Source organism: Schistocerca gregaria, chromosome 7 (genome assembly GCF_023897955.1).
Source record: "Schistocerca gregaria isolate iqSchGreg1 chromosome 7, iqSchGreg1.2, whole genome shotgun sequence".
NCBI classification, from domain to species: domain Eukaryota; kingdom Metazoa; phylum Arthropoda; class Insecta; order Orthoptera; family Acrididae; genus Schistocerca; species Schistocerca gregaria.
In genome coordinates this window covers 358985597-359012163 of record NC_064926.1, presented here as the reverse complement: position 1 = coordinate 359012163, position 26567 = coordinate 358985597, and the positions used below count along the sequence as shown (strand labels likewise).

The window sequence follows — 26567 nt, the reverse complement described above, 5'->3', positions numbered from 1 at the left end:
ACCATCGTTAGTGACTGCAACTATAGCTAGAAATGCCATCACAATGACACTTAATGAGAGTTTATACAAATTCTGAAATATAATACAGTTGAAAATAATCAGCTTTGGGACGTATAACTGGATAGATAAAAATTTACTCAACCAACTGATGGTAGGAGAAAATACACAAGTTAAGGAAATGTCAAGCTTTGTACCAATGGCTCCTTATTCTGGCACGGGGATCGAAGGGGATGAACAGCAGTGAAAGAGAAGGACTGGCAAGGTTTACAAAATGGGAAGGGGTACAGAAACATTATACATAACTCCAGGTCAGGGGACCCTTGCTGGTAACTCTCGCCTTACTCGAGATTCATGTGACTTTTCCGTAAAACTCTTCTGATTTCCTAAACCTCGACAGTTCTTTTTATCTTCATCCCTCTTCTTTTCCCTTAACCCTTCTGCCAGGAGCAGCAGCCGCCACTGGTTTTGAAAGCTTGCAAATTTCCTTAACTTTTATGAGTGTTTTCTCTTGACCCTATCCAATATTTTTTAAAAACATTGTTGGATATTTTTTGAAGCACAGGGGTTGTAGAAGCACTAGGCAAAGCAAAATGTTCCAAATGTTAAAAAATGTTTCCAAATAACAAAACTTCTTTTCCAGATCCTTTCGACACTGTTACCCATTCCTGATAAAATTCTTCACCCAATAATTATTTTAAACGTTTCCACTCAATTCATTAATAAGATGATAAAAAAATCAAGAAAGATAATCAAAATATCTTGGATCATCACAATGGATGAACTTGAACAATATCAGTTCTATAATATACCTTCTTCATCTTCTGCTGGTTGAATATCAATGCGCCTGTCAGCGGCAGTTTGTTTTGCCTGCCCGCCTGGCGTTCGTTCATGTGTTTCTCTTTCTTCTGCTGCTTGCTGGGCTGCAATTACATAACAAAATATTTTGTTCATTGCCAGTTACAAAATATAGGTTTACTCATTTAACCATTTAAAGATATACCTGCTTAAGATGCAAGACGGGAAAAACGCTGAAAGTTACATTACGATAAAGAACATTTCATTAGCTATAAAAACAGAATTATTATGGCACTCTGGAATAACATTATCAATATGTATCTTTACTAAGATATCATTAAACTGTTGACAAGAAAACTAAACTTTCTGGGGCTAATTCAATTTATTTGTATGTAACTTGTATTCAAAATGACTGATTGCCAGGGACCTTTCGAACACCACTAACTAAGCAAAAAGACAGTTATTGGTCATAATAGATATGTTTAATGCTATAAATGTATGTCGCTGAGGGTAATGAATCTTTTATGAGTATCTTGTTTAGGATATGAATTTAATAATTTTTCCACAGCTGCTGATCATTCCTCTGACAAATATTGTCAGTTAAAGAGACGTACAATATGAATGAGACTATAATACTATGAGTAGTATTTGTGATTTCTGAACTACTGTTATTTGTGTTTGTTATGTTGCATTTTTTTGAAATCCATCAGTGGAAATATTTCCAGGATTAACAAATATGAAAATTAAACACTGGCAAGCATACAGACAGTTTCAATTATTTTGAATGAAGGTTATTCACAGCATGAACTAACTGTACAGAATGATTACAATTTTCATGTGACATTTTTTATGTCACATACAACTGTTCCGTGAAGAATAATAACATTTTACATTTTGAAGCACAGTGAAAGACACACTTTCATATCAAATGTCTTATGCAGTTCAATAAGCACTCTCATGATGCATTTATCCAGTTGACTCTCTCTTTTAACTATGTATGGCTAAGGACTTGTCACTTAAAAAAAAAAAAAAAAAAAAAAAAAAAAAAAAAAAAAAAAAACATTATCTGCAAGATGATTTACTGTTATTCTGAAACTCTGCTTATAATGTGTGACAAAAAAATCACAACTGTAATGTATAAGATGTGCAGAGAAGAAGTCATACCTGAAAAACACCAGTGTAATCTGCAATACACGATATCTGATTATTAGTGAATCACACTCTTTGTAGAGTACAACAGCTGAAATAATCATCAAAGTACAGAGCAACAGTTCTTACAAACTTTCAGGAATATAATAGTGCAAGAACATAAACCACCAAAGATAGCAGGAGTATTACACAATGATTCTTGTCCATAAATCCTAATCAGTGTAAATGAGAAGTGGCAAATCTGTATCTTAAATTTATTTGTTGATTCTCTAACTGTTATGGCATTTCGGATGTTTTGCTAAATATCTGCCACAGATAAAAATAAATTGAACCTTTAATTTTTCATATGAATTAGTATTTGAGTTGAAGACAATTGTGTCTCAGGCTGTTTCTATATGATACTTTTTAAAAGTCATACTGAAGAGACGGCAGAAGTCTACATGCAATTGTAAGTAAACAATATCTACACATGATAATTTAAACAATTTACTGCTTAAAACATGGAATTATTGTACGACACAGATACCAGGTAATATAAATTATGCAACACAGCATGCCAAGAAACCACACAGCAAACAAAATTGTTACAACTGTATATATCCAAACAGAGTGAAACTAGTTAACCTTTATAGATACCACAAAAATTAGGAAGTGAAGGTTTCCAAAAATTATGCACTACCATACAGCCAAAACAATTCTGTTTTGCACAGATTGCCTGACAATAAAAAGTTACTAACTTCTGTATTTCATTGCACTGAATTTTATGATTAGGCAAAAATGTGGGTTAGGTACACAAAACTGAGAAAGCTGTTAGCTTATTAAACAGTACATAAGCGGCAAGTAGCTTACAATTTCAAGCACATTATGTTCAATAATACTTTTAATTTCTACACCCAAACCACATTACTTTAAAAAGAACTGAATGATGAAGGATATGTCAATGAAAAGAATTTTCTTCTAAAAGAGAAAGCCAGTATGAAACTATTAGTAACTTAGTGTATATTTTATTTGTGTAAGAGAATCACTTATTCTCAAACCTCAAACTTATTTTTATATAAAAGATAACACCAATGGTCTACTTTTTTTGCAACTAAGTAATATTCGTTATTACTGAGATTTGATTTACAACATACGACATATACCGGTAATAAACAAAAGAGTCAGGGAGTGGAGGTGGGTGGGGATTGTTCTAGTTTTCAATCCTGGAACTTAATGCATTGCCACTACGTTATCAAGTCTTCTAAACTAAAACGTTTTCCCACTAGGGGAAGCAATATTATTAACTCTGTGCAAATGGGCACACTACTTGTCTCATATTGAAACCAGTGCTCAATTATGTTCCGATGGCAATGTTTAAATATATTCTATGATATGGTGAAAGCCATACATTTTTGCACAGCACAAACTACATGTCATCTAAAGTCCATGAAAGTGTGTTCTGCACAAGCCTATTATTTAACTGTTTAAGGGAAAAAATGTGGAAAACAATTTATTCTGCAAATTTCAACAAGTTGCATTTTCTTCACAGCCTCCTTGCGACTCTTCTTAATGTTAGCCTATTCGAAACCTATGAAGTGACTAACCTACAATCCAAATGTGTAGGGAACAAAGGACAATGTCGATTAACGGGTTTGATTCCCAGCTGGAGTGAGGATTCTCTCTGACTGGGGATGTGTGTGTGTGTGTGTGTGTGTGTGTGTGTGTGTGTGTGTGTGTGTGTGTGTGTGTGTGTGTGTGTGTGGGCGCGCGCGCGTTATCGTTACCATCATCATCATTTGGGCTGTGTAAAAGTTGGGGTTTTGTACGGGCGATGATGACTGCGCAGTTGAGAGCCCCACAAACCAAACAAACGAAATACCTATTAAAAAAATATCTTGCCAAATATCCCCTAAAATACTTGCTTGTTACAAAAACAAGACAGCTTCTATTATTCAGAAATTATCCGGTGTAGTGTTTAAGTTCGTGGCCTTTTCAATCCTTAATTGTGTCCCCGAGATGTGCCACGTTTCATCAATAACAGTTATGCAGCTGACAAACAATTCAATGCAGATATCTTATGACTAGTCAAAAGGAGAAATGGTGGACGTCCTGTGCGTTCTCAAGGAATACAGAGGGCAAGTAACATTTTGAACAGAGAAATGAACATACACAGTTGTCTGTGATCTCAAACGGACATCTGTTCAAAGACAACCACCAATAATGGAACACACTTGGGACGTACACAAATTTGCATACTTTATACATGACATTTTCGGGCAGCACTGTCGCCGAGACAACTGATTCCAGTTGCACTTGTCACAGTGTAAACCACATTGTCTGGAACCAAAGAACACTTGCAGAATTGTATGGCAAGACAAATAGTTCTTAAGCAATGATGAAGTGTAGCTTTCATTCTGACAATTAAAACACTGAATTAGTACACATATCCAGTTATACCCATCTGCATAATTTTCTTTGGGGGAGGGTGGTGAGGGATAGGGGATTGTTAGTTAATTCAGAAAGACTTGCTTTGTTTCATTAGCAACAATATTACATAATGTTTTCTGAACAAGAACTTTGCACCTGTTGAATGACACCCTGGTTGTGCTCTAGTAATCAATTAGCTGCACAAATGGCTATCAAAAGTATTGCAGTAGGGGACGGAAGGTGTAACAATGTGGAATGTATTAAGGTAAAAAGGCATGTTTTCATTATATTGGTACACACTACAGAATGGTCAGGTGTCACGATAATCAGCAGAATAGTTGTGTTTAGGCACGTATTTAAAGTAAGTGTGATTCACTCATCTGTCAACCAAAGGACTCTGCTATAAAATATTTTTTAAAAAATATCTATTTTGTGCGGGTGATTGTCATAGGAAATTTGCTGAAGTTTTGTAAGTGTGTGTTCCTTAATTTTAAATAGTTAGTAAATGGCTGAGTGACTGAATTAATTCATACTGTATTCATATTGAAGGTGATTCTTATGATTCCTTCGAACTTGCAACCACAGATGACAATGTGTAAAAATGTGCAACACAATACTGGGTTATTGGCAATTAGAAGTTTATGAAATAATATATCAGACATTTCAGAAGAAAGACAATGGCATTTTCTATACAAAACAATTAACTGTGAGGAGCTTTCTGCAAGAAGTATGTGACGTTTATTCAACATCTCCCAAAGTAAATGTGAGAATCAATTTTTCAGCTAAGATTAGCCATTTTAAAAACAATTCAACTGATATTGTGTGTGTATTTGCTAATTTTAATGACCTGTGGATTCACCCATTGCCCCTCCTTGCAGAAGGAAATTATAGATGACAGATGGCAGTCTTGTACCAAAAGAGGCCGTGCAGATTTAATTGGGCTGAAAGGTTATTTTCAACGTTTTATGAGTTAAAATTTTTTCCCCACTGACTACCATGACAAATCTTGTAGACTTAAAGGCTGCAAAAATGTATGAGAGAAAAACTATTTGCTGAGGAAATATATCAACAGTGTAATGCATGAAGGTACTGCAGCAATGGGAAAATGGATAAATCTGAATTTCAAAATAATGGAATATCTACACTAACTACCAGGTTTGATATCCTTTGACATTCACAAAGAGCCACATGCAAGGAAATTTGTAGTTGGAAAACTAAGAATCTAGTGAGGAGGCACAGTTACATATTTTGCACAACTCCCATAATGATACATCACTTCCGTGATGAAATCCATGCACTGCAAAATCCTTGCATTAAGTGCATTGGCCTCAAACAGGACTATTTTTAAAAAAGTTAAGTGCATGTTTATCTAGTAAATATAATCTTTCACACTAAAGTCGAGAGATGACCTTGTAGACTTTGAAAGAAATGAATTTGTCACAGAGATCTCTCAACATTCAATATTCATTAGTTCAGACAAGTCTGATCAAATTTGTGATATTATGTGAAATTTGCTAATCAAATAAGACTTCATAAAATTCACAGAAGAAATTATACAAGTTTCTATTATTTCTCTCCACTATTAAATCACATTTCAGCTTTATTATTTTGTCAAAGTAAGTAAGGACTGTTCTGACCGCAGTCCTGACACGATTTATCTATAGAAAATCACACTGCCAATATGGAATTTCTCTGCATTACTCTATCCCTTCCTCCCTACCTAGTGTGTGTGTGTGTGTGTGTGTGTGTGTGTGAGAGAGAGAGAGAGAGAGAGAGAGAGAGAGAGAGAGAGTGAGAGAGAGAGAGAGAGAGTGAGAGAGAGGGGGGGGGGGGGGGGGGCAGGTGGGTGGTATACAGCCAAGTAACACTGGCTTTGGCTTTCTTTGTGTCCAACTGCAATGCAATTTCCACTCTGATCACATGAAATATTCACCAGCTGTGTACATCAGTTTTACCGTTCACAGTTGCTTTGCACAGTGCATGGGAGGGGAGGGGGGGGGGGGGGGGGAGGATCCTCGACATATCAAGTTGGCAAACACTTCATGAGCTACATGAGCAAGATGATGATTCCCACTTCAATAATTCCACTTCTTAAAGGCAGTTTGCATACTCTCTGTGCTGCTCTCAAAACATTCCTACCAAAGTGCCAAAGAAAAAACTGACGTTAACTACATCCCTGGAAGTGAGAGCAGGCACGTTATTCGAAAGAGGAAGGGGAGGATGTTAATTCACTTGTGATCACACTTATTTGATTTTGTCACTCTCTCAATAAAGAATCAAAGGATCTGTTCTCAGAGGACCTAGTTCCTTTGTTGCTAACTTTTCCTGGTAGTTTACTTTTCTGTTCCCAGAATAAGACTTTCACTCTGCAGTGGAGTGTGCACTGAAATGAAACTTACTGGAAGATTAAACTGTGCGCTGGACTGATACTTACGCTCGGGACATTTGCCTTTCACAGGCAAGTGCTGTCTGAGATACCCAAGCAAGACTCATGACCCGTTCTCATAGCTACACTTTGCTGTTAGCATTTAAAATAGATTCAACATAGTTCAGTTTTACACTGCACATGAAAGTGAATTACCGAACAGTAAACAACCAACTAAAACCACAAAGTGCCATTTGTGGAAATGATTACACTCAAGCAGTAATATCTACTAACATGGTCACTTAACTAGAATACAAATGAGTCACTAAGATCCATAAGGGTCTGAAGCACACGACCGCCGATCCCAAATTTAAGTGAATATCAGAGGAACCAGTGATACAGCTATTCGTGAATATTCACATAATTTGTGCCTACATCACAGATAAAAACTGACTCACCATAAGATAAACAGATTTCAAAAACATGAATAAATGCTACAGTCCCACAATCGACAGCAATGTAGTATAGGCCCTTACTATTGTCAGCACACCAAATGGATTATTGTATGACAAAATTCAAAACTTAATATACTATAACTCATTTAGAAATATAACTCATTTAGAAAGCCACAAAATAGGTTTACTGTCAGTACAAATTTAACATAAAGGGGGAGAAAAATTGTGTCACGAATTTCTAATCCTAATAATACTAATATAACTAATGTTGTGTAGGTTAACAATGCACAATTTTTAAACTACGGAAACTTAGCACCACGCGCTACGATTGGCTGTGGGATTCCCTGTTGCTGGATGCTCAGGACAATGCACGAGCGGGAATGCTTTGCCTGCTAGAGATAGCGATGTATCCAAGGTGGCCAACATGCTCGATGGTAGCGTGCCAGCCTTCCACTCTGGAGGCGAATTGGACAGGGTCGCAATACATCCATTGTAGTTTCATGATAAGAAATATCGGGAACAAACTCAGCAATAGCGGTTAGTTTGCATACAGAAAGCTTTTAACAAATTGTGTCAGCCCTGAAAAGGGGCTTTTTTTCACTAGGACATTGATCCATTAATTCCTCTCTGTTTGTAGGTGGTTCGCATCCGGGTGGGTGAGGTCTGGTGATCATGGGGGCCATGTCCTAAGAGCACCTCTGCCAATTACCCGGTCGTGGAAGAGTTCTTTTAAATATCCACGCACAGAACAACTGTTCCGTGTGAGCACCCCATCATGCTGCAATGACATGAGGTACCGTCAGGAACTCGTGCAGAACGTCACAGAAACCACCGGCAAAATTTTAGCCTATGTTCATAGTCCACCGCAGGATTTAGGTCATCGACAGGGTAGACACTAAATGGATGCTGGCCGTCATCCCTCAAAACCTCCTAGACTAACAGATGAGTGACCCCCACGTCGTGTCCAACTACTCGAGTACTTGTCGAATTTTGCTGGGTACTGTTCCTCATACAACCGTCGAGCTTCAAACGCATTTCCGCCAGCTGGCCCATAAACAAAAACCTCTTCAAACGAACACTGTGCCACCATGCTTACTGTATAATGAAATCGTAGGGTGTGTGTGTGTGTGTGTGTGTGTGTGTGGGGGGGGGGGGGGGGGGGGGGCGCGCGCGCACACACACATGCGCACTCCGAAACAAAGCGTACATACGAATGCCTCTGACATGAGGTGGACACAAACAGTAAGACCTATTCGACACATGTAGGTATCACATTGGGGCTTTGAAAGGGCAAAGGATGTATGTTTCTGTGAACCACCAACCATAGCACTGCCTGTCAAATGACAAATGGCATCAGGGAAATCCCATGGCCAATCGCACCAAGTTTCTGTAGTTAAAAAATTGTGCGTTGTCGACCTACACTACATTAGTATTTTTCGTTCCTGATGGCATCGGCTATCCCGTGTTAAAATTTCATGACAATTTTTCTCCATCCTGTATACTGATGTCCGATCTAATTTTATTACACAATGTGTGAATTAGCATATCTGAGGTGTGAGCTATAATCTAGCAGGATTTATGTGAATCGAACGGGGATAAAGGCCTGCCGCAGTGTGCTACCACCTAGTGGCAATGATGTACACTTGGCAAGGGCTAGCTGTGCACACAGTGAACCGTGCACATCGTTTATCAAATCCATACATATTTGGCCCATAAGGCAATTATGTCATATGAGTAGCGCATGAGCAAAAGCTTCTTAAAACATGCACAAATGAAGTTGTGCTCGTGACCAAGTTGCCAAGTTTCACAGAGACTAAAGGAGCAGTAGCATGGTAGATTTAAGTGAAATATCATTCAGATTGCAACTTCTATGTTACACTTAACAGCCTTCAAAGAAAAATAACCAATAAGTCACCAAGGTGTTAAAAGTTAGGGTGTTCCACGCTCTTGCACTCTTACATAGCAGCTGCCACTGGAAATCTGTCTTGCCCTTTCAAAGCAACCATCCGAACATTTGCCTGAAGTAATCTAGGAAAATTACGGAAAACCTGAATCAGGATGGCTGGACGCTGGTTTGAACCATCGTTCTCCCAAATACAAATCCACTGTGATAACCAATGTGCCACCTCACTTGGTAAATGTCATTGTGTCTGGCTGTACATGAGCAAGTGATCTCATATATATATATATATATGGCAGAGTGGGGATGGGGAGGAAGAGACATCACAATAGAAAGGGAAGTGGAGGGAAGAGTGCGGAAGGGAAAGAGTGGAGGGGCGACAGAGGCGTGAGACCGGCGGGGGGGAGACGGGGGGACGTGGGAGACCGGGGGGGCGGTGCGGGAGACCGGGGGGGGACGGGGGCGGGAGACCGGGGGGGGGGGTGGGGTGCGGGAGGGGTAGACCGACGGGAGGGGAACCAGGAACCGGCAGAGGGGGGTCAGAGAGTGGATCGAGGGGAGGGGCAGTGAGGGGACGCCGAGGGGCAGTGAGGGGACGCCGAGGGGCAGTGAGGGGACGCCGAGGGGCAGTGAGGGGACGCCGAGGGGCAGTGAGGGGACGCCGAGGGGCAGTGAGGGGACGCCGAGGGGCAGTGAGGGGACGCCGAGGGGCAGTGAGGGGACGCCGAGGGGCAGTGAGGGGACGCCGAGGGGCAGTGAGGGGACGCCGAGGGGCAGTGAGGGGACGCCGAGGGGCAGTGAGGGGACGCCGAGGGGCAGTGAGGGGACGCCGAGGGGCAGTGAGGGGACGCCGAGGGGCAGTGAGGGGACGCCGAGGGGCAGTGAGGGGACGCCGAGGGGCAGTGAGGGGACGCCGAGGGGCAGTGAGGGGACGCCGAGGGGCAGTGAGGGGACGCCGAGGGGCAGTGAGGGGACGCCGAGGGGCAGTGAGGGGACGCCGAGGGGCAGTGAGGGGACGCCGAGGGGCAGTGAGGGGACGCCGAGGGGCAGTGAGGGGACGCCGAGGGGCAGTGAGGGGACGCCGAGGGGCAGTGAGGGGACGCCGAGGGGCAGTGAGGGGACGCCGAGGGGCAGTGAGGGGACGCCGAGGGGCAGTGAGGGGACGCCGAGGGGCAGTGAGGGGACGCCGAGGGGCAGTGAGGGGACGCCGAGGGGCAGTGAGGGGACGCCGAGGGGCAGTGAGGGGACGCCGAGAGGCAGTGAGGGGACGCCGAGGGGCAGTGAGGGGGTATTGTGCACAAAAGCTGCAGAGAGTGTCCCAGTGCCATTTGTGACTCACAAACTATGCAATTTGTGTCCAGCGAGCACCTTCTGTCTTCTGTCGCTTGTCACACTACTTATTGCAGTAGCTAGAAGTGTACTGTGCCTATTTTGCATGTGGCTATGCCATATGTTGTCAGCATTGCCAATGCCTGTCCTGTGATATTGTTAAATCTGGAGTTGACACCATTTGTTTTTTATGTTGTGTGTTTCAACATAATTGGCAAGAATGCTGGGCATTGTTTGTGCTCGTAACATAACCACAAACTACATGCATCATGCTAAACCAAGTGTGTCAATGGAAGTCGTCATGGTACAGTAAGTTTGGCAACAGCAGTTATAGAGGTAGAAATGTCAGGAAGCCTCGTCCATATTGCCCTCCTGGCCATTGGCTACTAATCCACTACTGTTCCCACCTTATGACAATATGGTGGACGAGTGGGAAGTGTAGGAGAAGTGTCTTTCATAGGACTTTGCCACATTCCAGGTAACAGATCGAGCCATAATAAAATCAATTTTCTGTCGTGGATCTCACCCAATATGTAGCAGGTTTTGTGCAGCTTAGAGCTGTTCCACTTAAAGGACAATTCACAATCGCAGCAACATACTAAAGTGTCATATAGCACCACACCTTTCCTGTGGTTCACAGCATGGATACAGACCATCTATTTGGCCTTGATTCTTTTCCCCGTTTTCAGTCCAGCTGGGCACAGAAACAGGATTGTTTTGAGAATTGGTACCCATCAGTAAGGATTACTCTGACATTCTCTCTTGCGCTCTACAGAAAGGGAAGAACTTCACATCACCAATTAAATTAAAGAAATCAGTGTGACCTTGCTTCTTCTGTGGATGATCTGTGCCACTCAAACCATGTGATGATGTGAAGAATGAGCTAGACTCATTGAGAGCCTTGGACATTATTGAATCCATGTCTGCACCTAAGTGGGCAAAATCTTTGGTTATAATGAAAAACCATCAGGGAAACTGTGTGTATGTGGAGACTAATGTTACGGACAATTCTCAGTCAGAGAGTGACACATTTGAAAACCTGACAACCCACTCACTGCACTCATGGGAGGCCAGTTTTTTTTTTTTTTTTTTTTTTCAAAGGTCGTTCTTTCCATAACTTACCTATCTGGATGAGGATGAGGATTTGCAGAAAGTCCTGGTGGTTAATTTGCAGCACAGATTGTGTCATTCCCAATACCTAGTTCTTGTGGTGGTCAGTGCCCCACCATTCTTTCAAAGGTTCTTCGAACAACTGCTGTAGGATATTTCGGGCTCTAGAAGGTATCCAGGTGTCATTGTAGTGACAGGATCCAAAACAGACGAACACTTTGGAAAGTTGCAGTGGCTGTTATACACCCTCAGTTTGCAGGCTTCAATCTCAAACAATTTCTCTTTTCTCAACTGTCCGTGGAATACCTAGGGCTCATCATCTCTCACAAAGGTATTAAGCCCCCACACAAGCTGGTTGAAGCAGTCTGTGCATTTCCTCGGCCCACAAATTTGAAGGAGTCCCTTTCCTCCTTGGGAAACAATGTATTATGGAAAATGTATCCCAGATGTGCGGTTTATTATGCACCAACTCACAATCTGCAGAAGAAGTGCATGTCTTTCGTATGGCCGACATGCGGACAGGCATTCAAGGCACTGAAGCAGGTGCTCCTGTTGGCATTATGTCTCACCACATTTCAAACTGGCAAACAACTAGTGGTGGCACCAGACACCTCTGAATGGTGGCTGTGGGTTGTCCTGAAGCACACGCACACACGCACGCACGCACACGCACACACACACACAAGTATCGGAGTATCAAATTGCATTTGCATCAAAGAAGCTCAATACCATGTAAAACAGATATTCGCAAATGGAAAATAGGGGCCATTGAGATCTTTGCAGTGAAGAAGTTTCAATTTCACTTCATTATTAATCTCACTCTTTGGTCCTGCAGCAAAGCTACCTGAGACAGAGGATTGTCCACCAACTCCAGGACTGGGCATTTGTTCTCAGCAGGTATAATTACAAAATTCACTTCCGCAATACCATTAAACGTGCCAACGCAGATGCCCTGTCCCATCTCCTGACGAGTCCCAATTCAGAGGTTGACAAAAGTACGATCTTACGCTTCAGTTGGACGAAGAGGCTCAACAGGCAGTGGACACTTTTTTCACCCATAACTGTGTGGTTACGGCCATGGTCAAGAACACCAGCTTACAACAACAGGGCTGGCTTGACTGCACTTCAGGTTGGGACTCCCATCTGTTGTAGCATTATTTCCACCTCTGCCACAGGCTAATCCTAATGGATGGAATTATCCCACTATCCATGGACCACAGGTCTCCACTGGTAGTTCCGTTGGAACCTCTGTGGCCAACAATGTACAGCTTTCGAACCAAAGTCACAAGGGAGGGCAGGGTTCTTCATGACCTTAACTTCTCATCTGGCACCAGGTGTACTGGCCATGCCTAGACCAGCAAGGCAACATCCAGTCTGCAACTGTCATCAGTGTGAACAAGAGCAAAGAGGCTCCCTGCCAAACATTCTCACCCTGGCTGACGCCCTCACGTCAGTGGGAGTGGATTCACGTCAACTTCATGAGCCCCTTTCTGGTTGACTGTCCTTGATTCACACTTGACATTTCTGTACATAGTCAATTGCTGGTCTACAAGTGCAAAGGTTATGGTCACAGTATCCAGCAGAATTTTCATTACTGAAGGACTTCCTCTCACACTGGTGCTGGACAATAGACCACAATTTCGATGCCATGTTTGTGAGGAGCTCTGCCACAGGAAAGGCACTGAACACCTATCGTCTCTGTCTTTCCGCCTCCAAATAAATGGTGAGTATGAAAGATTCATGCAAACATTTGAATCACAGATGAACAAGGCCATCAGCTCTGCGCATCCTCCATCTCTCTCTGCCAATGTCTGTGGAGCTGTCCATGGCACTGTCTCCAGACTTCCAGCTGGGCACCCACAAGTGGGTGCGAGGTTTGGGACATTATGAAAAATGGATTCTGGCAGTCTTCTGGCAGTAGTATTGACATAGAGAGTTCACTCTGACCGAGGTGGACTCAATGGTGGCATGTCATCAAAATCAGCTCTGTGTGCCGAAGGGGACCTAGCCATCATTGCCTCTGAGCCCACTGGTAGACATGCATCATGCAAAGCCCCCTTTCATTTCTCTTCCACTGGGCCCGTTCTGCTCCGAGGCTGTTCCTGCCCTTGGTTCTCAGTCCTGGTCAAATCTCTGTCTTATTCTGTTTATAGGCTGCCCGAGATGAACTGGACAACAAAAGATCAGGCTGCTGTACCGTGTCTGCCAGCACTGCCCCAAGCACTGCAGTTCCCTACTGCGCCAGAACTTAACATGGATGTTGAGTCGTTTCCTCTAACAGTTTCAGAGCTACCAAGAATCCAACTGCACTGCTGGGTCATGACCTTATTCACTGCCAGGCCATCTAACACTTACGAAGACAGCAGCCTGGTTTGGAGCACTACCTGTACACCTGGCCAGGCGGGGATTAACTCAGCATGACACAGTTGCTGCTTCCCCATGGAAGAAGGTACGACGTAACCCACTGGGCTACCATGTTCACATCTGGCACCAGTCAATGTCTCCAATGTCGGCTGTCACTCCACTGCTGGCGCACGCAACATGACAGTCACTCCATGTTGCCAGTTTGAGACACTGCGGCCAAGCAACGGCACACAATGACTGCGCAGGCACATCCCTGCACCAACTGCGACACACCGTCTACATATGTGATTGCCAGCTGGCTATCGGCCTCAGTCTGCTCTCGCTCATCATGCCCATGCATACTATCTGCTGTGAGCTGTTGTCCTGTGATATCATTAAATATGAATTTCCTGGAGGTGTTGTCTCGTTTTTTTATGCTGTGAGTTACAACATGGAGGGCCAATCAGAGACGGAGGGGCAGGGGAGGTGGAGGAGATTAGTATTTAACGTCCCGTCAACAATGAGACCATCAGAGACAGAGCACAAACTCAGATTCGGGAAGGAAATCAGCTATGACCTTTCAAAGGAACCATCCCAGCATTTGCCTGAAGCGATTTAGGGAAATCACAGAAAACCTAATTCAGGATGGCCGGCGACGGTTTTGAACCTTCGTCTCCCGAATGTGAGTACAGTGCGCTAACCACTGCGCCACCTCGCAGTCAGAGATGGAGTAAGAGGAAGAAGTATTGGGAGGGGAGGGAGAAGTATTGGGAGGGGAGGGTGAAGTATTGGGAAGGGAGGGAGAAGTATTGGGAGGGGAGGGTGAAGTATTGGGAAGGGAGGGAGAAGTTTTGGGAGGGGAGGGAGAAGTATTGGGAGGGTTGAGATAGTGGTAAGGGAGGGGAAGGGAAGCACAGTCGGAGGGGGAAGCAATGGAGTGGGGCAGGAGAGGCTATGCAAGAGACAGGGTGGTGTTGGAAATACGAGAAGTACAAGGAACAGCTACACACCTTGGTGTGCAGCTTATGTGAAGTTCTCCGCATGAAATCTAATTTTGAGAGCAGTTCTGTGCTGGCAAGTGAGGCTTAAGACGCTTTTTATAAAAAAGCAATTCCATTAATGTCTGCTATATAACACTGCAGATAACAAACAGTGAAATTGTCATTTAGCCACTATGCACAGGATTTCTGACTAGTGATAGTGCATAGCTAATACACTAAGCTACATACTGGCTTTTCTTTGTAAAATATTCTAAAACACAAAACACGAGCATGTATGATATGAATGACCATCGAAATTGGTGAAATGGGTTTTTGACCTACCGGACTTACCACGATTCTTGGCTGCTATGTACGCCACATAAGCCGGGGAATTGTGATACACTTTCAAATTTTTCTCATACTCTAACTGAAACATGAGAAGAAAAAAAAAGAAAGGAAGGAAAAGAAGATGTCAAGTGTGTACTATGTCTCTTTGATGAAGAAGATTAAAAGTCAATTATGGCCTTGGATCTGCTGGGAATATCCAGGTCAGTATGCTGTCAAAGGAAGAAGCATGAGTGACATTAAATGAAACCCTTGCGCTGGCACACAAAGTGGGACATCTATGTGGTTTGTTGAGTCTGTGCAAAGAAGCGTTCTACAGATATAAACAAATTATAGCACAGGGTTAGGAACACACAACATCCTAAGCCTCAGCAACTTTTTGAATAACTGTGTGCAGATGTGCATAAAGCAAGCGAACACAACCCTGCTGGATCACTTATGCATTGTCTAGCATGTTGCAGATCTCAGCACCACAGTGAAGACCACTTTGATGATGAACTGATTACATCCAGACTGATTTTAATGGATTGGTGCACACAATGATAATGTAACTAAATTCTGCGCAACAATCAGTGCACCCATTTTGGTAGTAGTCAATAATAGCTCACAAATTCCATGTATGTGAGGACTGTGGAATGTGTTTCTTCACAACTGCTTGCTTGCATATAATAAGCACACTTTTGGTCCACATAGCTAGTTCTTTTTCCTGGAGGGGGGGGGGGATTTAATTCCAATATTATCACTACACAAAATACAGATAGAAATAATGTCATTATATGAAACTGAGGGCCCCACCAAAATACATGCAATATTAAGGCAAAATTGTTTCTTAAATTTATTTACATATTCTCAAAGTCAAACACAAACTCGTATGCATCACTGAACACAGCTTTCATTTTATTTAAAAGTGATATACACAACTGCAGCAGACTGAAATTACATGTATGCACAAAAGCAATTTGAGGCACAGTGCATTCACAAATACTGTTTTATTTTATTTTCCTGTCCCAAATGTTCAGAAATTTTATTTTGCATGCAGAGTGGACCAAAAGAACATGTTATAAATATCGACAGTTGGAATCTATTACAGAAAAATAATAAGTCCTTTAAAAACAAAACCAGCGAATATCAGAAACTAATAACACAGTTGCTAGACTGGGGACATGTCACATGCAAATTATGTGCCTGAATATGAACACTGCTAAGATAATCATCATTTCTAAGTGATTTGCTGATGTCAAATATACGACTGGAGTGAACCTCAAATGAGTAATTACTAGTTTTATTACATTTACCTTCCCCACAAGAAAGGCAACGATTCTTTATAGAAATCCCCTCACTTTTACCCTAGATTCCACAAAAAGTAAGTTAATAGCCAATAATGTGCATCAATGTTCAAAACTAACTTTAAGAAACATTGATGTTGGTTCTCTAACACAGCACATACACTGTGGAAATGGGAAGCGGCCCATCATGTAGTAAAGTAAAGACACTTGTTTGTATCCAACAATTAACATTCGAAACAATCTTCATTAATATACATCCACTATCAAACTGCTTAATTTTTCTGGCCCTATCAATTATACATTTGTTGCAACAGTTACTGACTGCCGAAAGATAATTACCTGAGTTCACCAAATATTGTGTCATTTACTGTGAAAATTGTAGTTGGGGAAGTGGGATTAATTATCTTACAGATTTCAAACTACTGTCTATGAATGAAGACTGATGACAGGACAGTAAAGACGGCAGTTGACAGAGACTTCACATGGCACATTTCAAATTATGTTAACTTCATTCATCCATTATTAAAGATCATCCATTACACTGTAGAAAATACTAACACTTCAAAAAAATGAAGATATCATAATTCGTTCAGTATAAAATGACAGTATAGAACATCTATTTTACACTGTATGTGTGTAAATCAGATACAACCGAGAACGAATTGAAAAATGAATATTGAAAGAGGTCTTCTGTGTGAGAACACTACCCCAATTCTAGCCATTATCCAGAACCTACATGACTTACTGATCATACATTGGGTAAAAACTGGAAGACAGAAATCACTATTTTGTAAAGGTTTACTTTTTTTAATTGTCTCTTGACGTATTTCTCACAAACAGTTAGATAAAAAAATGGATTTGCAACAGATTCACAAGCTATCGAAAATCCAGACTTTGTAAATAAAAGTGTGTTAATACATGGTAATATGTTTTCTAATAGCTGCTAATAATGGCATTTGGGAAAACTGGACAAAACTGGAAAGATTATTTATTCTAAATTGTTCTTTCCCTCCACATGCAAGCTTAGTGTGTTACTGCTTGCCTTTAAAATTTTTATATATATATATATTTTTTAGTAGTTGATAAACTGTATATATTTCATAATTTTGTGATTCCGTGCATCAGTTTTAGTTATCTGCTTAGTGCACACAATCTTCAGCTAAAGCAGAGTGGGTCAACCATTAAGGGACTCCTCATGCACTATTTCTGTAAAATGTGGAATTCAATAAACTGAGTAAGTGGCAAACTGATCGCTAGTAAGATCTACTATATCAAGGCACAATCCAAGCACTTACAATGCACTCAGTTTGCTGGAAAAGTGTAGAAGCAATTCCTACATAGTATATTAGGAACTGGCCTTTTATCTTGTTTACATGAAATCAGGTATTATTGACTTTCAGATTTCTGAGGCATATAAGCTATGAAACTGAGCTACAATTCCACACTCTTACTGGCAAATTACTATTAAAGAATGACTAATTATACCCTTAGCTATGAAGCAACCATTATTTACAGGCAGAAAGTCATCAACACAAACATGAAGGCCAGCACCTTTTACCATTACACAGAGGTTTATATGTATGCCAGTTCAAAGGTTTCATAAGAAGCAGGTTTTTATAACAAAGTGGGTTCAACAGACACAAGGGAATGTGCCACCCTGCAGTGACAGAGCGGGTCAAGACAAAATGAGGTGTGTATGCCCAGGGCCCACCATCAACTTCTGGTGGCCTACCTTTCGTCTTTGCAGTCATCCACGCCACATATGCTGGAGAGCTGTGATATGATTTCATTGCGTCGTTATATAACACCTGGAAATAGGTTCACACACAAAACAATATCACCAGACATCAACAATATTAAGAATAATGGATATAAATTACAAGAATTCATGTGCTGGATCATCTGAAGACCTAAATAAGCAATTACTTTTAATCATACTGTGACCCTGTTCAACAAAATAGATTCATAAGTCATAACCAAACAGATTTTAATTTACTCTATTAATAGGATTAATACTGGAAACAAAAGCTTTAATATTCTACAAGCTGCCTCACCTAAAAGGTTACCTTCAGCGTACAGAACACTAAACATGGAAGATAACATGTTTTCTGACTGAAGTAACAAGTTACGGTAAGTGAGCAACTACATACGGAAAGGAATGAGCAGTGGTTCAGCAGGACATATAAAAGTGACTGCAACTAGTAAACATGCAGTCTTCATTTAAGAGCAAACCCCCCCCCGTACAAACACGCGCGCACACACACAGACATAGAGAGAGAGAGAGAGAGAGAGAGAGAGAGAGAGAGAGAGAGAGAGAGAGAGAGAGAGAGAGAGAGAGAGAGCTGTCCAATCCCTGAGTTTATGTGGCCTACTATTCAATGTTTTGCCTACGAGGTGAGAGATTATCTTTCCTTAGTTTTTTGATCTTCCATTCAGCATGCTCCATTTATTTGGACATATACGTGTTTCATGTAGAATCACCTCTAATCCTCTAGACAAAGTAGAAAACTTTGTACATAATAATTCCGCGAAGTGAAGGTTTTGTTACGATCTGAATTACACTGCTCTTTCTCATATGCTCAGGAGGAGAAATAAATCACTAATGACCATCCACTTTCTCACAAACAATTACTGAGTAATACACACAAAGAAAAAAAAAATCAACAATGTTGGTGTTTTCCCTTTGTCAGTCTCAGTCTGAGATATCTCCCTGTACTGAACTGCTTTTGACGACTGATTGGCTGGTTCGTTGAATTGGGGAGGGGACCAAACAGTGAGGTCATTGGTCCCATTGGATTAGGGAAGGAAGTTGGCTGTGCCCTTTCAAAAGAACCATCCCAGCATTTGCCTGAAGCAATTTAGGGGAATCACAGAAAACCCAAATCAGGATGGCCAGACATGGGTTTGAACCCCGTCCTCACGAATGAGAGTCCAGTGTGCTAACCACTGCACCACCTTGCTTGGTTGATGACTGATATGTGAGTTCTGAGCTTCAAGTATCATGAACATAAGAAAATACAAAAATCCAATCGCTGCGTGGTCTCCCTGTAAGAGTTCACTGTATACATAGAAGGTCCAAAATAGGTCATCACATCATTTCTGAGATGTGACTGTCTCTTCAAATGACGAAACATAAAGAAATGCTTTTTGTTATGAAAGATGATTCACTGAATAAGAATGGACTTTCTAAATGAGCACTGAAAATGGTTAGTATAAAGGAAGACGAGAAGCCCTTAAGCTCAGCGTCTTCTAGCTGACAGAAGTGACACACTTCAACAGAATTCTCTTCTCCTCAATTTGATGATAAATTAATGACAGCAGTGTTATATGCAAGTCAACATCCTCAATTCTAAGACTGATTTTTATACCCAGAGACTTAACTAGGCATGATCTTGTTGGAAGTGGTATGTTTTCAACGCATTTACCTGAACAGTTATGGTTTTAACATGAACCCCAGAGGACAGTATATTTTTCATATACAGAAAATCACCACCAGAGGCAAAAGACGAGAGAAATCCTAGAACTAACTGGGAAATTAATCTTGGACCTTTGGCACTGAACCATCAAGCCAAAAATATGCGAATTATGAACATTCAGCGACAATTTGGAAGATCTCATCACATACAAGAACAGGTTGTGGCATAAGTTGGACCTTATAAAAGCTTCCAACCTTTCTTTCAGAGATTTGAAGCATATAAAGAAGCAGGCTTATTCACAGTTACACTGCAATATAGAATACTCTTGTCAGTACTTCCTGTAACCATTTTGATCACAAAAAGAAGAGAGATGATTGAAGAATGACAATTTTTAGCTGTTGTGTATGAACTTAGATATTTCGGGGGAGCGGGTGACAACTGAAGAGTAATAGACTTTCTTTCAAGATTTTTTACCCTTCTTAGAATATTTGCTGAAAGAAATAATGAAACATGGAATAATGGTCTTGGCTTTGACAAATTAAAGATAAGTTGATCTTCTGAACTGTGAAATATTTTCTGTCAGTCAGGCAGATAAGCCTTCAAATAAGTGGTAGACTACGAAACACAACTTTATTACGGAAAATGATATCACTTAATAACAGAATAATGTCCTCTGTTTTGGATTTTTTTTATTCATGTCGACTTGACTGAACATACATTTTTGGCATATCAAATATATAAAGTAACTACGTAAGATATGGTACACATGTGACTTTATATGAACTTCCCCCACCTCCACCCCAAGGAAAATAGTAACATCCAATTATATAACTAAGGACCAGAAAAATTCACATTTTGTAATAAATGCGAAATAGATGTGAATTCTACATCAAAATGCGAAAACGCGAAAGTACTTAATAGACATTGTTTCACAGTGAATTATATTCAAATAAGCTATTTATCAGAGATAGTTTGAAATAGCTTTATCTTCTGCATACAATATCGAAAATGTAGGCAGTTACTGGCATTGTACATAAATTGGAAAGATAATGTGTGCAACATACTAGCAAAATAAAACGTACGGACATAAAGACGTATCAATGCATCAACAATCCAGTACCATGCCAGCTGTTGATGGGGTTGAAATGGTATGGTTAAGTTCCACGTTGCATAATACAACGTGGTACTTAGCCATGGGACTTGCATTTTAAATGAAAGACATGAGTACATTCGTTGGTTCGCTAAAGCTCAAAAGATAGTATAATGCAGACAATTTTAATGTGGCAAATTACGTGGCGGATGTTTTGAACTGTAGTTGTATCGAATACCACTAGAGGTAGGGCCTGAAGTACATCGTTAACAAAACTCTGCTGACATTAACAAACAATTGCACTGTAGCTGTCCTCAAATGCTATGTGCTATGTGTTGCTTTCTTTTCTTATTTTGAAAAAAGTGAAGCGACTAATCCTGGTCAAACATGGATTTTGATTACAATTCTTACAACACTAGAAGAGACTGGCAATCCCTGTTACAATGTGTCAGTTCTGCTGTAGGATACTGCCCAGTGAAATGGAGGTGGGGGTTTGTTTTCCTGCACTGCTCCTTCCATTGTGGTGGTCAAAGTTCTCATCCGTTTACACTCATGGCCATCTGCAACAACGGCCTACAGCACCTATCCTCAGGACAACAGCAATTGTCGAACAAAACCTGTAAAATTTTTCGACAGCGCCGAAATTCTTCCCGTAACATTAAAATCAGGTTGCTGTACACTCAGTTCTGCTACTACACTAAGTGACTTGTCAGTTCCATCTGTAGCATTGCCAAGCATGGATCGTAGGTCTATGAATGCCCACAAAAGGTCGAAATTAGTAGTGTGCAGATGTTTTTGATCTTCAAATTGGGCAGGAGAAGACAAATAATGTCTGGAAACACCATATATTGGACACGCATTCACTTAACTGGCAGGAAAATGCTGCTGCCTTACAACGGACCAATAGGTTTTGAAAGCTTAAGTGCAGCCAAACGAAGAAAACAAAGGCCTTTATGGAAGAAAAAAAGTGTTGAAGTTTTTGGAAAACTGAACATTCAATTTTCCAATCAACATTTTTTTTTTAAACAGTCAATTCCAAAGAACTAATAATTTGTTTGTCTTCACCTAAGTAGCGAGACAACTGTTTAAATTTGTGCATCTAATCATTCAAACAGAAAATAAATGCGACGTACTTTCACAAAAATAGACATGAATTTTGCCCAAAATCGATGCTAAATTTTTCCAGTCCCTAAACACATCTTCACACAAGCCATAGTTAAGCAAAACACGTCTCTCCCATGGCATAAGCACTATCATATAGTAACTTGGTTTCATGCTGAGCTCACAAACAACGAAAACCATGAGATTCATTCATTAAAAACTGACAAATTTTTGAAAAATTTCTGAAATATCATCTGAGGAAGTAAACAAAGGGGCCAATGTTTGTTCTTAAATCTACTAGTTTATCAATATACGACGTGCTATCCAAAATTTTCAGGACTGGTGCTGCCATCTGTTGAAAATGTTACCTTTGGACTAAAGGTCACTGTCACCCTTGAAGTAGTTCCCATCCACACGTACACACTGGTCCTTGTGCTTCTGCCACTGGTCCAACGTTTTCTGGGAGTCCGGTTCTTTGAGGGTGTTTATCACCACCAGCGCTGCTTCTTGAATCCTTTCTTGAGTGTCGAATCGGCTGCCTTTCAACTGAAGTTTCAGTTTTGTGAACAGAGCGAAGTTGCAAGGTGCCAAATCTGGCGAGTACGGTGGGTGGGGTACAACCGCTATGTTGTTTTTTGCCAGAAAGGTCCTGGTGAGCAAGGACGTATGACAGGGTGTGTTGTCATGTTGCAACAGCCAGTTCCCTTGACGCCAAAGTTCGGGCTGTCGTCGCGGCAAGTTTTCAAGGAGCCGACACAAAACAGCACAGTAGTATGCAGAATTCACTGTTTGATTGGGGGGGGACAAATTCTTTGTGCTCAATTCCCTTGGTATCAAAGAAAACGATGATCATAGTCTTCACTTTGTTCTTCATCTGTCTCGCTTTTTTGGGTCTTGGAGAGCCCGGGCTCCTCCACTGGGATGATTGCTGCTTTGTCTCTGGGCCACAACCGTAAATCCAGCTCTCGTTGACGGTGATAACCAACGACAAGAAGGTTGGATCATCAGATGCGGTCTGATAAAAGTCCACGCACACTTCAACACGCTGTGCCTTCTGATCGGCAGTCAAGATTCTTGGCACAAATTTTGCGGTGACACGATGCATGCCCAATTCATCAGTCAACATTCATTGACATGTCCCATAACCAATACCCACTCCATCTGCAAGGTCTTGAATGGATCCATCGAAAATCGCCGCACACCAAACACATAGTATTACGGAAATCACTGTGGACACGCAACATGTCCTCCCAGCTGAATGCCACTTTGCACACTGACTCGTCAGATGTGCAGCTCTTGCCACCTAGCGGTGCAAAGATCTACTACTCCTACTTTCCAGATCGCAGTACCAGTCCCAAAAATTTTGGATTCCACCTCATATCTACATCCATTCTTGGAAATAATTTTCCCAAATGGAAACAAATAAATGCATTACTGTGACACTGCCAAGGGAAAAAGAATGACATAAAAAACAACAACTCTCTCCCAAACACAACAGCTCTCTCCCCCTCTGTACACACACACACACACACACACACACACACACACACACACATACACCGTTTCACTGGTTGGGCCACCAATTGGTGTGTAGTACAGTTTTTGCCGATTTCGTTACCTGTATTTAAACTGTCTAAGGTGAGGGGCTCGGGTGTAAAATGTAGCTGACATTTTGGGCAAGAATGAATTATGCAGGATATGATGCAGTATCTTGCATTTAGAGTTAAACATATGAGTAAGTTTGGAGGGAAGATGAATGTGAACAATACTGAAGTGTTAGAACGGCTATTAAGCATTGATTAAGAGTTTGATGACTCTGATTAAAATCCATTTTGCCAAGAGACAGAAAATAAAAGACATGAATGTAGTTGTAAGGGAGAAAATTTGGTAAGGAGTGTCACTAATCTCGGATGTACACAATGACATCTGCTGTAGTTAACATGTTATACATGGTATGCAGAGGTCCATGACCCACTGAGGCAATCTAACTTAATGATGTTCTTGCCTTGTTTCCAATACTTACAAGATATTGAAAGTAGCTAAGAAATCCAAAGCAAATGATGAGAGCAATGAAAGTGAAATCTGAATACCAGTATTAATGTTTTCAAGTCAAACTTAGTAAATTTAATTACATTATACTGTCTAGTTAATATGTTATCTTAAATTATTATCGATAATTTTGAATGTCAAATTTTCCTGTGGTAAGTGAATATTGCAATATCACGAATAAGACTGTATCTACATTTCACGACCATGAATAAGATGGTATCAACTATATAATTTTTGTTAATATCTTGTGTAATGTTTCTTTTTTCTAATTTAAAAAGTTTTGATTTTTTAGCCTTACAGGTGAATTCTTTAATGTTCAAATATTTGATATAAAATATGAAGAAACAATGGAATATTGCAAATGCAAAATTATATTTTTCATAGATTTTATAGCTAATAACTTCAAAACATTAAAATGTCATTTACCACGTTTTACATCTGAGCCCTCAATTAATATAGCAGATATATAGAAATTAATATCCACTTCTTGTGTAACAGCAATAGCATGAATGGCAACTGACTGGTCTTCACTGCATAAGTAAATCCACTTATTTTTAACTACTCTAACACTGAAGTTGAGAAAATTACCTCTCACAAGCAAAATGTACTACTTCCACTTCTCAATGCTGAAATGTGGCTTTTTTCACACAGTGGGTAACTATTAATAAGCATACTGTACCTTCTCAGCCTCATATTCTTCAACAAATTCAGTTTTTTCCTCTTCTGGAAGGTCTCGCCACATCTGACCAATAATTTTTCCGATCTCCCATAGTTTCAGCTCAGGGTTCTGAGCTTTTACCTGATCCCATACTTTTCGACTGTACCTCATATATGGCATCAATGGCTTCTCTGGAGGTTTAGGTGGCTTTGGTACTCTTGTGTCACCCTAAGAAAGAAGATGACATATAAAACAAGTTTTCAATTCAAATAATTAAATCTAATTTTTCTTTCAACTACGAACAAAAAGTTTTCTAAGCAGACAATGTCTTGTAGGAAGCCTCAGCTGTTATTTCCATTCAATTCAAAGAATTAAACCTAATTTTTCTTTCAACTATAAACATTTTGAAACACGGCCAGTAAATTTTCTAATCAATGTCTTGTAGAAAGCCTCAGATGCTATTTCCATTCTGATTCATAAATTTCTTAATCACATGGCAAACATTTGTGCTTCTAGTATGTGACCTTAGGTCATCATTATATTTACAAAATGTGTCAGTGTACATAAGAAATGTTTGTAGACTTCAGTATTCCACTTTGAGATGAAAGCCAACCAAAGTATAACCAACTTCTGTTTCAGATCCATCAAAAATGGTGGACACCAGCACCCTCGTTTGTCACAAAGCTATCATTCCCAGCCACTTGGTAAGAATCCACCGGGGTCATTACTCCTCTGCCAACCCAATGATTCAACAGTTCATTATAATACAAATGGACCCAGCATAACAACCCTGCACTCCCAATGTCACCTATCCGCTAACTGAGTTTTCCTCATCGTTCGGTCCTGCCAACACCACTCACTCGATCCTTGAGCTCAACACCTGTACAGCTCAGTGGATTTTCTAATCCAAGCCAATCTGGAGGTGCTCAGGCTTCCCTGAGCTATTTCTGCCATATTCCTTTCCATTTCACTGCATCAATTCAAAACCTGTCAAAACCTGCTACATGCATCCCCCAATTCCCTCTGTTCCTTTCCTGATATGAAAGACTGAAAGATCATGCCATGTGTTGCTTTTCAATGGCCTACATTCTCAATACTGCTTTCAAGGGGAAAGAAGGATGGGGGGGGGGGGGGGGGGGGGGGGGAAAGAAACTGTTTACTAGTATTTCAGGCTGTCACCACACTCCTATCAGTGAATGGTTTTGTATCTTTGCATTGTTGTCCAGCATTGATAAACTTGTGACAGAATAAAAGCTCTGAACACTGCTACACCTCAAACAATGAGACTGGAAAAAATATGACAAGTTAAAACTTGGTTCTGGAGCAGGTCTCACACCCAGACTAGTGCATTTTACAGGTAATGCATTATTCAATTAACTTATCTTAAATGTTTTAGTCCTGTATATGCTCCATTAATATCAAGAAACCTGCAATTTAAATAACAAAATTACAACCCAGTAATTCGTTTGATTGGTTGGCTCTTTTTACTCCAGAAGACAACGTTAATTACTCAATAATGTAAAGCAATGCAATATAAATACTAAGTCTCTATTGCAGCAATTGGCATAAATACTGAAAATACAAATAGTGATAGTCAAAAACTTTTTATTTATTTCCTTTTTCTCTTCATGTTAAATGTTCCAATGATTGTAAACTGACTGAAAACAGGACACTTGTTTTAAGAGGAGGAGCAACGAAGATAATCTAAAATGACTGTAGTACTTGCCTAACAGGAAGCTATACTAATAGTTTAAAGTCCTATCAACACTGATGACCTTACAGAATCAGAA

At 40.7% G+C, this 26567-nt stretch overlaps 1 protein-coding gene across 10 annotated transcripts in view; it reads right to left on the bottom strand.

The window, feature by feature from the left end:
* The window catches only part of LOC126281213 (SWI/SNF-related matrix-associated actin-dependent regulator of chromatin subfamily E member 1), a 100973-nt gene that overhangs the window by 35200 nt on the left and 39206 nt on the right, over nt 1–26567 (bottom strand). For 4 of the 10 annotated variants that reach the window (XM_049979951.1, XM_049979958.1, XM_049979954.1 and 1 more), the window contains 3 exons: nt 24799–25005; nt 18196–18271; nt 810–920 (listed from right to left, as the gene is read on the bottom strand). In XM_049979951.1, the coding sequence (XP_049835908.1) occupies nt 810–920; nt 18196–18271; nt 24799–25005 (394 nt within the window). Of the gene's footprint in view, nt 1–809; nt 921–15174; nt 15260–18195; nt 18272–24798; nt 25006–26567 lie in introns of all 10 variants that reach the window. The other 6 variants (XM_049979950.1, XM_049979956.1, XM_049979953.1 and 3 more) reach the window with 2 other exon arrangements.